At 29.1% G+C, this 15,155-nt stretch overlaps 1 protein-coding gene across 1 annotated transcript in view; it reads left to right on the top strand.

Annotated features, from left to right (window-relative positions):
* LOC111629195 (glycogen phosphorylase-like) overlaps positions 1-15,155 on the top strand; it is a 41,689-nt gene that overhangs the window by 6,093 nt on the left and 20,441 nt on the right. The window contains exon 2 of the mRNA XM_023373079.1: positions 9,466-9,567. Within this exon, the coding sequence (XP_023228847.1) occupies positions 9,466-9,567 (102 nt within the window). The remainder of the gene's footprint in view (positions 1-9,465; positions 9,568-15,155) is intronic.

The following is a 15,155-nucleotide window of genomic DNA, read 5'->3' as shown; positions in this document are numbered from 1 at the left end:
TACTAGCTGTTACCCGCAACTTCGTCCGCGGAGGTTTTGCAAGCAAACCCCATTTACATTCAATATTTCAATAACCATAGTAATTGTCATATAACACCTACCGCTGAAGAGAATTGCCGAGAATCAAACGAACTATTTTCAATTTGATCAATTTTCTGGAACGTTTACAATCGTTCTATAATCGAACCAATATGCAATAACAAATTCGAATTTAAAACGGATCGAACATTTTTAAAATCGAAATGTCTGAAATGTTATCAATTTAATACACCTAAGTACTCAATGAAGACTAAACGTAGTTGAAAACAAAAATCGCATCTAAAATAGTACAGTAGAAGCCGTTTTTCCGGTTAAGCCTTAATGCTCTACCTCTCCTCCCCCCGTGGGGAAATTTCGAAAAATCCCTTCTTAGTGTGAATTCCCATGGCATACCCTACTAAAACGCATATAAAAAGAAAAAATCGCATCTAAAATAGTACAGTAGAAGCCGTTTTTCCGGTTAAGCCTTAATGCTCTACCTCTCCTCCCCCGCGGGGGAATTTCGAAAAATCCCTTCTTAGTGTGCGTTTCCATGACGTACCCTAACTGTCTACCAAATTTCACCTCTCTAGGTTAAGCGGTTTACTCTGGGCGATGGTGAATCAGTCAGTCAGTGAATGAGTGAGTCATCAGGACAAGCAATTTTATATATTTAGATATAGATTAAACGTAAAAAATACTTAAAACTGAAAAAAACGAAAGAAATGCGTTTATTTTGAAGAAAAAGAAATGCGTTTATTTTTTATTTTCCTTTGTCTCGTCTTTATGTGAAATATAACAGCGATGAGTCATTGTTTACACAGCTGGATGACCATGAGAACAGCTGGAGTCGGATTTCCCGGGACATTCTCAGAAGTCTCGGGAGGACAAGGGTTTATAGTAGGGTGACTACTAGTTGGCCGTATATTTTTAAATATTTTTAAAAAATTAACATTTTTATTGCGATTTCCGACCCCCGGCTTAAACTTATATATAATAAAATCTATTAATTAAAAAAATTAAAAAAACTATTGGAGGTCGTTTTTGACATCAGAAACTAGCTTTAAATAACTTTACCGAAGGAAAATCGGTGCACTACAACTTTAGAACGATGAATGAAATTTGATATCAAACTCCCATTAAAAAACAATTAAAAAGCAATAAAGCGCGAAGCGTGCGTCATTAAAGGTTTTTCGAAATCGCGATAAAATTTTTTCGCGCGGGCAAAAAATTTTGAAAAAATTGGGGACCTAAAAAACATTCCAAAAATTCAAAAAAAATTTGGGGCCCAAACGCCCGCGTTTTTCGTAACGCTATGTAACTTGCCCGAGATATCTTGGGATAGGCTTAAGGGAACTCGTGCTCTTTATGTTTGATTCTGAAACATCAAATACTATTTGATATTTTTCTGTATTTGTGTTTAAAAACAAAATTCCTTACTTATCCATCCAATCTACATTGGAAAGATCACAGATTATCCAGCTAATGTAAAGCTCTAAATTTTCTTGCTTTATTGAAAGTGGTGTGGATAAAGCCCGAATTTTAAGTTTTATTCTTGCTTCATTCATACATTTTTGGATAATGTCAGCTTATCCACTTGTAACTTGGATAAAGTTCAAAATTAATAAATTGTTACTTCTTGCTTTAAAGAAAAGACTTGGCTTAACAGGTTAATCCTAATCTTATGAGATTTATAGACTTTACAAATATACAGTATTATTCTTTTTCATACATATTCTCACTCAGTTGTTTTTTCAATATACTTTTACAAAAATTTTAAAGTTCTGGATAGTTATTTAGTCTTTTGATAGACAATTGATTTTAATTAGCATGTCAATTATATTTGCATTTATTTTTAAAAAAGGATCTCTTTAAAAACAAATCTTCAAATAACAAGTCTTGATTTATTTTTAGAATGTAATGGTTAATGCTACTCAGTATTAATCATTACTTGATTATAATCATTTTGTATATTTTGGCTTTAAAATGTTAATATTTAAACAGAAGTACAGTATAATTCAATTTGAAGATAATTTAAAATAAAATGATTCTGACAAAAGCATTTCCATATTGGATCATTTTGTTTTTATTATACAGGTAACCTCCGTATAACACGGTACTGTTATAGCACGGATTCACTCTGACGTGGTTTGAGAATTGGGTAAAACCCTCGCACAACATGAAATGTAATAAATTTTTACATACTTAAGTAATAATAGTTCATGAAAATAATAATTTTTGTGAACTATTAGTATACTTAAGTACGTAAATTTTCTTTCTCTCCTTCTGTTGATACACATGGTCCTTCTCGAAACTTGTTTCAATGTTGCCAGATCTCGATGCTTCTGATGATGATGTCAGATGTTTTTCCCTTACTCCATACTTGCTTTATTCTTCATAAGTGCTTAGCACCATATAAGGAAATATGTAAAGATCTTTTAACTAGAAGCAAGCAATCTAAAATTACATACTTTTTGCAAAAGGTAAAGCATGGATCTGAAGATAATGCAGAAAAATGCTCAGAGGATAAGGATAACATGCCAAAAAGAAAATGCTCTTGGTTAATTGTGCTTTTAGTGATGATGAAGAGAACATTGTTTAATTTATATTAATATGTATCACTTAAAAAATTTTAATAAAGATATTTATCTTAATTATGAAAATATAATAACATGCTTTTTAATTTTTGGAACCTAACCCTCCTTTTCATACTAGTTCTTTGTTTCATATAACATGGATTTGCATAACATGACAAGTTTTTGGAACATAACTACTGTGTTATACAGGGGTTACCTGTATATTTAAAAAAAGAAGCTATCATTTTTTATTTTTTCAAAATTATGGAATTTGTACCAATTCACCAATGACCAAGTGGATAAAACCATTGAACATTGGTGGTTGTAGTTGGTTGCACATTTGTACCTGATCAATGAGTTGACCTCATGGAGTTTTTCAGGTTTCCTTTACTTGTCTAACATCTAAATAAGGGCCTGTTTCCCAAAGCGAATTGCAGATCGCAATTATGTTTCATTGCCTTATCCCATAAACCAATCAAACTAGTATGAAATGAATGTTCAGATTTTACCAATTGTCTTGGATAAAAATGTATTCATACTTATCTTATATTATAATCGAGATGGGTTAATAATAATAATAAGTGCCGAGCCCAAATGGTTAGGAGTTGAAATTTGGTACACGTTTAGGATACATCATGAGAATGCACACTAAGAAGGGATTTTTGGAAATACCCCCTGGGGAAGAGGGAGAGAGTTAAGGATTACCCTGGAGAACTCAGCTTTTACTGTATTATTTTAGATGTGGTTTTGCAGGAAATCGAACATGTTTTTAGACCCATCTAAAAATTATCTAATTAGTCTCGGAAGAGGGGGACATAATTCTTGCACATAGTGAAAACAGTTAAGATCAGCTATAATCAATAATCTTAATCTTTGCTTGGGCAAAAAGTAATGATAGCAATGTCAGGTTTGTCTTCTAGTTAACTTAATATTTCTGTTGTTTCATAATCTACTTAAAAATATAAATTAAGAAAATTAATTGTTTGTAATGATTTTTATTTGATTTCTTAAGATAAATTTGGTGAGAAATATGCAGTGTATATGAATAAGTTGTCTATTATATCGTTTGTTTTTTGTGTGTGTGTTTATGTAAGTCTTGCTTATAATACATCAGAATGAGTGATGTAATAAGTAACAGATTTTATAAACTTTAACTGAATCAGGAATTTTGTACTTTTACTATTCATTGATGGTAAATGTCTGGATTTACCTGTAATTTCTAAGAATTACCAGACTTCACACTTTTACAGTAACGCTATGTAACTTGCCCGAGATATCTTGGGATAGGCTTAAGGGAACTCGTGCTCTTTATGTTTGATTCTGAAACATCAAATACTATTTGATANTAATATAAAAGAGACAAAAATTTATTTGAAAAACACAAATATTTGTTTTATTTGGTCTCTAATTAATAAAAAGCAACGAAATACCATTTTAAAGTGCATTTTTATTCAACTAATATAAAAAATATGTAGCCCAAAAGTAGCCAAAACGCCAAATGATATTTTTTACGTCAAACAAAAAAAGTAGCCACATTTGGCGCAAATGTAGCCAAATCATGCAACGTTGGAAAAAATACTAAATAAAGCTGGAGTTATGACTCAAAGGAAGTGCAGGGAAAAAAAGAAAGGACAAAAGATAAAATAGTGAGAAAGGTTGGAAAATTAAGGGTCAACAGAAGNTTGCAACGTTGGAAAAAATACTAAATAAAGCTGGAGTTATGACTCAAAGGAAGTGCAGGGAAAAAAAAGAAAGGACAAAAGATAAAATAGTGAGAAAGGTTGGAAAATTAAGGGTCAACAGAAGATCTATTTAATCTTTCTCACTACTACATCTTTTGTTTTTCTCATCTTTCCCTCCTTCTCCCAAATTTGGGTCTATAATTCTTTGAGTCACAACTCCAGCTTTATTTAATAATCCTTCCTCATTCACACATTTCCAAGTACTTGAAAATATTTCCTTTCCACTCAAGAATAAAATACGAATAAAAGTTTACGGCTTTGTGAAACTTCTTTTTTAAGTTTATGCCGTTGAAATAGATAAATAATAAAAAAATTAATACATTTTGTCAGTTTTGTTTACACGTTTATTGGGCCGCATTGGAACTTGCCTTGGCCGCATGCGGCCCGCGGGTTGGACACCCCTGGTCTAGAACTACTTTTGAAGCACTTATTCCAGGTTACAATAAAACCTGAAGCTGCAACAAAAAGTAGTTAAAACTTGTCTTCCAACATGTTTTGCAAAGAAACTTTAGTCTGTGTTCCTCAAAGTTGATACTGACAACTTGATCAATGTTATGCTTTACACTTTGTAGGAAACTTCATGGTGATGAAATGGTGTAATCATCAACTGCTGGTGTAACTTTTTCTTTGCCATGTATTTACTAAAATAATTGTATTTGGAATCTGAACTGCTGTTAGAAGTTGACATACATTTTTTTAGACTTGTGTCTTTGATGAAGTGTGGCCTTTCTCTTTTATATTATCATCGTGAGAGTTTTTGTGTTCTACACATAGACATCAGAAATAAAAATGAGAACTTATTATTTCCATGCTTTTCTAAGAATATTTGATATTTTTTTATTAATTTAATCCATAGATTAAATATAATTGTTATTGTATTTGCTAATATGGTAATGTTTGTTACATAAATTTTAATAACCAATTACATTTATATGCAATGTTTTGTTTTATAGAATTTAGAAATAATAATAATAAAATGTTTACTATTTTAATTACTTTGAGGCATCTTATTGTATAAATGAAGTCATACTAAAATCCTAGATTTTTAACCCTTCTCCTAATCTCCCATTATTCATTGTCACATTATGACAAAGTTTCTCACATATTGGTTGTTAACTCTTAAGAAATCCTTGGCATAATTACAACATAAATACACTGCATCAATAATATAATGGATGTTAACATAAAATGGTTTATTTACACTTTTATCAAAATAAAACACTACCACACAATAAGATTACATTAATCAGACTTTTATTTTTGCTACACCTTGCTAGCAAGTTATTTCATTCCTATGGTTTTGTAAGGTGTTCTTCAATTGATACAATGGGAATATTAGAGGAATTTGTGGCCATGGAAATGATTTGTCCTGTCATATGTCATTAATGCTCATCCACTCAGTATCTTGTGTAACATTCCTGAACAGCATTGCTAACCCAAACTGAATTTAATTCCTTAAAGAGTTACACAAAATCCTGATTAATTAATGTGATTGTTTGGCTGAGTTACACAGATTTCTGTAATTGGATATACCATACAACTTTTCACTAATGTCTTGAGCATATTTTTTAAGCACTGTATATTGAAAAACTATTAAATAACAAAACTTTATTACAATATTTTTACAGTACAACAAACATAGTGAACATTCTGATACAACTTAATACCTTATCTATACTATTTGAATACATTTGTAAATTGTTTTTTTCAGTAGTAAGTATTCAGTAACTTCAACATCATAACAGATGCATTAATTTCTTAGGAAATAGTATGACATACCATTATATCAGCTTTAATTTGTTAATTACTAATGCTTGAATAGTTATGCAGAAGCATTTTTTTCTTCTTGTACTTAAATGCTAACTGAGACTAATGAATAGTAATTTGAAAATATAATGCTTAATTTGCATTAAATTGAATATTGTCCTTGAAACTACATAAACTCTGATTTGACATATATTACATATTTAAGCATTTTTGTAGGAAATTAAATACACAAAATAATTTATGAATAACTATATATTGATTCTTTGATCTTAGAACAAAGGTTCTCAGACTCATATAAACCAATACATTATAAAAAAAAATCATGTTGTGAACCACCAAATGGTTTTGAGTTTTTATTTACTAAGTATTATAAGTTCTCGTTCATAAAAACAAAACTGTGTAATGATGTGTGATATGGTCTCGCACTGTTGAGTTTAGAAGTACTCCCCACTATGACAATTGACCTTGTTTCCATAAATTAAGGCACATGGTTAAGCATGCAAAAGGACTTTGAAAGCTTAATTCAACTGATTGATTACATCTCACTTTATCAACTTTATCAATTTTGTGTTTTTCTTAAAAACAAAATTTATTTTGAAAAGTAATGAGAATAAAGGGCTACAAATTTGTAAAAGGAATAATTTATTTATTATGATTGAAGGAATGAAGGAAAGGAGTATCATATATTTTGCACCATTGCACAGTGTTTAGTCCTTATTCTAGAAAGTGTTGCAATTAACAAAGACTTGATATATATTAACAGAATTCTTGATTGTTAGAGAAATATATAGATCAAGGGTTACAGTCAACAGAGATCCAATTTATATTTACCAATTTTGGTAAATATTGTTTGTTAAAATATAAAATATCAGTCTGGAAAGTGACAAATATTTTCTTTTTTTAGGACTGACCATGAATAATCTTTCATGTGATAATTAATTTAATGTTGTTAGCTTATACTTTTACATTTTAATCTTAATAAGTGTCTCCAGAAAAAGAAAACTTATATTGCAGTAAAAGTAAGAAAAATGTATGGATGAATTTGGGTCTGATGATAAATTCTTTAATATTGTCATTCTAGGATTATCTTAATAATTTGTTCAAATTGTATTGCATTTGAAATATTAATTATTATTATACTTATGAATTAAGTGTAAATACATATACTGTACTTATTTTTTTATTTGCTAATAAATAAAGTTTTTCAGTTAAGCCTATTGTGATTAAGATGAATAACTTTGCCAATTAATTTGTGGCATTTGGAAAGTCATACAATTTTGACAATTTGGAAGAAATCTGAAAAGTTATCTCTTAAAATATAAATGTTGTTGAAGAATCATATAATTGTATTTAAAAATTAAATTTTGTCTTATAGNGATAAATTTGGTGAGAAATATGCAGTGTATATGAATAAGTTGTCTATTATATCGTTTGTTTTTTGTGTGTGTGTTTATGTAAGTCTTGCTTATAATACATCAGAATGAGTGATGTAATAAGTAACAGATTTTATAAACTTTAACTGAATCAGGAATTTTGGACTTTTACTATTCATTGATGGTAAATGTCTGGATTTACCTGTAATTTCTAAGAATTACCAGACTTCACACTTTTACAGTAACATATATAATTATATATATATATTTATTTTCTTATTGTTTGAATCCCAACAGTTTTCAGTTTTATTTTTAATTCTTTTCTGTATTGTTCAATACAAGTTTTCTTTATGAATAATAAATTGACTTCCTTTTACAAGCCTTCAAGAGATAATTATTGTTTTGATCCTTAACTCTTTGTACTAGACCCAATGTTAATTAGTGTTGCTAGACTTTTTCCAAAAGTTTTGTTTAAGTGTATAAGATCATTATTTTTGTCTGTTTTCTATAAAAAAAATATAATTTTTTTCTAACTTACCATTCATATTACAAAAAAATTAGCAACTAGTTGTGTAACTTTTTTGGATGTTATGAGAATTTATTCAAAAAATAATTTTTATATAATCAACCATAACAAATAAATAAATAAAACTGTGCCATCTGTTATGAGATTTTGTTTTAAAAACTTTCTATATTTTTAATTATTATAAAATGGCAAAATGCTTAATTTTGAAGGTAGAGATGAATTTTATAAAAAACTAAATGCTAACAATAAGTAAAATCTTCATTAAGTCTAACTACACCCAAGATATGACATGACCATCCTCTAACTTTTCCCCCCTTTGACCTTTCACCAACAAAATTTAATGACATCAATGCCCCTTATATACAAGCTACTGTGCCAAATTTTACTTCTTAATCTTTATTTCATTAATATTTCAAGATATTAAATGAAATAAAGATTTATAGATCCCCATAAACAAACATCCACACCCATCCATGAAATTTTTTTTTACTTTTTTGGGTTCGAGATCTCAAAATTTGGAGATTTGCAAAAAACTGGGATGGTCAAATTTGAAACGCTTCCAATATACATAACAGCTGGGAAAGTAAAAATGAAATTTTATATCTTTTGCTTATATAAATTGAAATGACCCCCATAAATAAAAAAATTTACATTTAGGAAAATATATTATCATATAATATTGTGACAATTTTTACATAAAATAAATTTTAAATTATAAATAATAATTTTTTTTGCATATAATTTAAATTCAGATGTTGATGGCAAAATGTAATAATGAATCTATTACGAACAATTTCTAATTCATAACAAGATGTATTAGAAGTTCAATAATTTGAGCTAATTAAATTGTCATTCTATCTCTCTTAATAGGATTGAGGTTCTTAAATATAAAATGAATCATTGTCAAGTTGTCATTTATAGATATTGCAGAAAGTGGAATTTTATATAAAATCACCTAGAGATAATTGCTACAGCAATTAACAAATTAATTATCAGAAATTTATAATTTTAAACAATAACAAAAAATTTACATGACACTCAACCTATTTGGTCAACTTTATGCATAGGCTCTAAAAATACTTAATTCACCATTGCTTGGCCAAATGCATTTTTTTGTCTGAATATGAGAGTATAAGACTGACTTATGATTATAAAACATTACATCAAAACATAGATTATATTTTACATATTGTTTATTAAAAATCAGCTGATCAGTTAGGACACAATTGTTTAATTTTCAATAAAACTAAACAATAACAACAATTTTTTAAGTTATTATGGCTGAGTTATATTATCTGATTTTCACTATTTTTGTTTGTCATATACTTGCTTATTAAATGGAAATTTTATATATAATTTTTTATGCTTTATTTGTTTAAATAAAATGTATTTTTGTAAAAATGAAATGATTATGATATATATTTTTATATGTAAATCCAATATTTATATATGTTATTTTTCAGCGTGTATATTATCTTTCATTGGAATATTACATGGGAAGATCCCTTACCAATACTATGGTGAACCTGGGTATACAAAGTGCATGTGATGAAGCCATTTATCAGGTATGTTAATAATTATAAAATTTAATATTACTTTTTAAAACAAATAGATGCTTATATTTGGCACTTATTTGTTATATTAAAGGTGCACTGATTTCCAACAGTAAATAATTACAAGTAAATAAGAAAAATTAGTAAAAATTAGTTTAATATCTTAACATTTAATTTGTCCTATATTTTTTATTGGCTTCTAATAATGTAATTTAAGATTCAGTCCAAACTCAAAGATAAATAATAATTGTTAATATTGTTAAAACATTAATTATAATTTTTCTTCTTTATTTGTAAATGGTTTTCCAATTTTAAAGAGTTATAAATAAATAACACTAATGAGTAAGTCAAAATAAATGCAGAGTGGCATGAAATCTACCTGTCAGGTTTAATGCTTCATTACAACTGAATGACAAGGTATACAAATCCTATTCAAATATCATTTAAATCAGCATTTGAAGTTACTTATTAAATTTGGTAGGTAAATTTTGGTCCACCTTGTAAATCTGCATTAAGATTGTTCAAAGCTATAGTGATGAGAGACTATTTTAATGTTTTTGATCTCAGTTTATAATTACACTGAGTGGCCAAAAAATTAGAGACACTCTCTAATAACAAGTTGGTCCATCTTTAGCTCTGATCACAGCCAATATTCTTCTTGGCATGGACTCAACAAGTTGCTGATACTGCTGCTGAGGAATGTTGGCCCATGCTGACATAATGGCAGCTCTAAGTTGGGTCAGATTGGATGGTGGCGTTTCCAAGCTTTGAAGTGATCTTTCGACTTTGTCCCATAAATGCTCCATAGGATTGAGGTCGGGACTGAGCTGGCCATGGAAGCAGGTTTGATTGATGTTCCTCAAACCAATTTGAGACCAATTGAGCACGGTGGCAAGGTGCATTGTCCATCTGAAAGTGACCATCTCCCATCAGGGAACATTACAGCCATAAACAAGTATATGTGATTGGCAAAGATGTGTCCACAAATATCAAGTGGCCCAGTGTACGCCAGGAAAATATTCCCCACACCATAATTCCACTGCCACCAGCCTGAAGATTGTCATTTGGTAGGAGAGGCCCATGAATTTGTGCTGTTTGCACCATATTCTGATCCTGTCATTTGCATGATGGAGCAGGAAATTAGATTCATTGGACCAGGCTACTTTTTTCCAGTTTTCAAGTGACCAATTTTGTTGTTCCTGGGCCCACAACAGGTGCCTTTTCTTATTTTTCTGTCATACCAAAGGCACTCTTGATGGTCTCCTGCTGCTAAAGCCCATCCTTTGCAAAGTCCATCTTGTTGTGTGTTGGGATATGCTTTGTGATGCACCTGCATTGAATTCAGCTGTAATTTGTTGTGTTGTTGCCCTTCTGTTGCTGTGAATTATGCATGCTAATCTCCTTTCACCTCTCTTGTTCATCAGCCTTTTTCAACTAGAATTGTCCTTATCACTTGAAGTTTTTTTCTCAACTGCCACTCTCTAAACACCCGAGATACTGTTGGGCGAGAAAATCCTAAAAGAGTCATTGTTTCAGAGATGCTGGCACCAGCTCTTCTTCCACCAATGATCATCCCTTGTTCAAAGTCACTTAAATCTTTTGTCTTACCCATTTTGACATAACTTCCGTGATAACTATGTCGTCTGAAGTGTTCCTTATATAAGCAACTCTGCATTGATATAAGCAACTCTCATCACTCTACTTCACTATCTGACTGGTTTATTTTCAAATAAGGAGTGTCTCTAATTTTTTGGCCACTCAGTGTATAGCTTGCACATTAGAAATTGGATATTTATATGAAATTTCTAAATATAAATAAAAATGAACCACAATAATAAATATATATGAGAAATAGAATAATATCAAAAGTTTTCTTTTGAGAATTCTGATAGGATAATGTATTTAAAAATTAAATTTTGTCTTATAGAAAAATTACCATTTTACTGAAATTTTTATATTTAAAATTTTATTTGAGAAGTTTATAAAAGTGAAATCATGTTGATTGATATACACTTTAGAATGATAGTGAAGGAAGTTATATGATTAATAAGCTAATCGTGATTTTCTCTATCCTCATTCGTGAAGTTTCAATTTATATAATTAATTCATCCTGTGTTGAAAATGATATATTGTTTTTCTCCCAGTTATTTGATTTTTTTAAAAGATAATTTACTTATGCTTTTATTAAAAAAGCACGAGTAATTATAAATAATGATGATATTATTTACTTGATGAAAAAACATTTTGCAAAGTTTAAATAAACATAAAAAATCTCAGTAATGAATGTAAAGTAAAAACAGCTGTTAATAAAAATATGCAAAAACTTTGTTCAAATCCCAATAAAATTACTTTAATATGTTAGTTGTATTTTGCTATTCTATATTCGGTATGTGTATTTTTTTACTTATTTTATGATTTATACATGCTAGGCTTTAATTTGGATAAAGATGCTGATTTTTTTCCATTATACAGCCTGATTTTCCTTTCCATTTCCACGTTGGACTGGTTCTGCTATATACAAATTAATTTACATTACATTTTGCAAAAAATTCAAGGGACTGAAGAAATTTTCCATTAATGACAGGTTCTGTTATAGAGAGGTTTGACCATATATACACACAGTATATAAATTTGAGAAAAATTATAAAACCTCTGAAAGTTGCAAACTGTCATGAATCTTATATTGTCGGTCTATTCAATGACCTTAGATTCCAATCACAATAAGGATGATCAGGAAAAAATTCTTTTTAAGAAAGATTGCAATATGGAATTACAAAATACATAATCTAATTATCTATATATATAAAAATGAATGTATGTCTGTGTGTCTGTTCGTCCTTCATGCATTACCACACCGTTTATCCGATTGCCATGAAACTTTGGGAAGTTGTTTAATATACTCCTGCGCAGTTTTCTGGCATAGTACGATTGCCATGAAGCTTTGGGAAGTTTTTTAATACACTCCCGCGGAGGTTTTTGGCATAGTACATTTATCCTACGATAGATGGCGCNCTCTAATTTTTTGGCCACTCAGTGTATAGCTTGCACATTAGAAATTGGATATTTATATGAAATTTCTAAATATAAATAAAAATGAACCACAATAATAAATATATATGAGAAATAGAATAATATCAAAAGTTTTCTTTTGAGAATTCTGATAGGATAATGTTTAAATTTAAGAACTACTTATTTTAATTATACAGGATATTATTTTTCAATTTTGTATTTTAATAAATGGATAATTTTAGACTTTAACATTGTTGGATGTAGAATGAATTAGTTTCTGGTATATAGTACACCTAACCTTGATTTACATGATACTCAAATTATATGATTTTAGTTTAATGTGGTTGGAAAAATGTGACAAAAATTTCATTTTACCTGATAGTTTCAGCACAGTATACAGTACAAACTAAGTATGATTTTATTAAATCATACTAGAAAGAAGAAAACTGTAAATATAAAATTTTAAATTACAATTTTCACAAATTGTATGCTCCAACTGAAGGAGTCAAAAGACTTTGGAGTTAATTAAAAGAATAAAGATGTTCTAATCTGGTCACATTTTGACTGTGGTGTGATAAATCCTTATTAATAGCCAAATTGATAGCTATATTAATAGAAGAGAAAATATCATAATCAAAAGATGTGAAGTAGGATTTCTCAAATGGGATCCTGGAATACCGGTTTTTTTTAACCCAGGAAATTTTTCTTATCCCAGGAAATCCCGCAAATTTCTTAAAAATTCACTTTTTTCTTATTTTGTGTTAAGGTTAAGAAATTTTGCAAATAGAAAGCATAATTATCTCATTCACTGTCAGAATACATTTGCATTTATTAATTTTAAACCTACCTATTAGTTTTTTTTTAATTTTTGCTCGTTATGGCATGTCACAAATGGTCAATAATCAATACGTAGCTTATTTGTGGCAGGACTCTGAAAATTCTTTACTTGTCAGAACCTGTAATATATGGAATAATTGTGCTTACACTGTCTTAATTTTTAACCATGCCCAGTAGCTTCAATAAATGCATAACGCCAGGTTGTGCAAATTGGGCAAAGATACAAACGAATATGAAGTCTGCAAGTATGAAGTTTTTCTTCATAAACCTGATTATTAAAGACAAATGAACTGCCGAATTATTGGGCTATAAGCTTGATGTTTCTATTAAAGTAGACAAATCAAGAATACTAGAGAGCAAAAGAAGTACTACAATCTCAAAAATGAACCAGAAATCTACCAGACTACGGTGAAAAAACACATCTGTCTTCTCTTAAATGCATTAAGCATGATTTCACTCACATCAATTGAATCGGAAAGGACATTCTTGGTAGCAGGACTTTTCATTACTAAAATAAGAATCAGATTGAGTGATCGGAGTATTGACCATCTTTGCTTTTTAAAATCTTAATACAAAATATTATTGTAAATTTTTGTGCTTTATTTAAAAAACAAAAATTAACTTTTAAGTTAGAAATTTGATTTAAGTTCATTTTATTTTAAATTTTCAACTCAATTCAAAGCATTTTTTATTTTGTTTTTGTTGTATGCAGTTTCCAGCAAACTTTAATAAAATTTTTTCTGTTTGTGAAAATCTCTACATAATTCAAAGGTAATTTTTAATATATATCTTACACAGCATTATTAATATGATTTTGAAGGTTGCAGAATGAATTAAATATCTTAAAATCAAATGATATAATTATTATTCATTTTTTAAAGATATTTTGTATATCTTAAAAATAATTAATTCTATCCTGGGAAACAATTCACTTTTTCCCTGAAATCCCGGGACAAGCAAAAGACTGGTAAATGAGAAACCCTAATATGAAGTATTTTATAACAAATGAGCAATTATTTATTGTGACATCATCACAATGCTGGGCTGAAATTTTTTATTTATTTAATTTAAAATATATGCTCTCCACCTCAAATTAGTGTCTTTCCCCTGTACATCATTCTTTTTCTTTTAGCAATTAGAGTTGTACAGATCATCTATCTAACTCCTTTCAGGGTAATATTTTTGAATTGAAATAATATGACTTTGAGTATAAACTGGAAGTTTGTTTACAGTTAATGGGGGCTTCCTGACCCTAAGCTTTCCATGTCTGATCTTGCTTTTCATCTATCTAACTTCATTCTCGAGATTAAGGAAGGACAGACAGATAACAGTGGGAATTTATAGGTCTACAGTTTTTCAAATTGCAGCCCAACAAGACCTGTTCAATTTCTTAAAAGTACATGACTTAATTTCATACTACAGTAGAGCGTCGTTTATCCGAATGAATTGGGAACTGGTGTTGTTCAGATAACTTATTTTTCGGATAACCGATTATGTACGTAAAAATATATTAACCTATTCCATGTTGAAATTTTTCTCTGTTGCATGTTGCTTCACATTGAATTTTTGTCGATGTTAAGCCTAACGTAAATTTTTTAAAATAATAATTGTGACTATTGTATCATTAAAAATTATTTCTTTATTTTGTACAAACAAAATAAATATATTGAAAAATATAAAAACAAAAAAATTATATTTTGAAAGTTAATCTAGTATTAAAAACATTCGATTAAGCATGACACAGTCCGACTGGA

Source organism: Centruroides sculpturatus, unplaced genomic scaffold, assembly GCF_000671375.1.
Source record: "Centruroides sculpturatus isolate CEXI.00-Female unplaced genomic scaffold, Cexi_2.0 scaffold495, whole genome shotgun sequence".
Taxonomy (NCBI): Eukaryota; Metazoa; Arthropoda; class Arachnida; order Scorpiones; family Buthidae; genus Centruroides; species Centruroides sculpturatus.
Note: the sequence above shows the minus strand (reverse complement) of the source record. Positions and strands in the feature narration are given on the sequence as shown.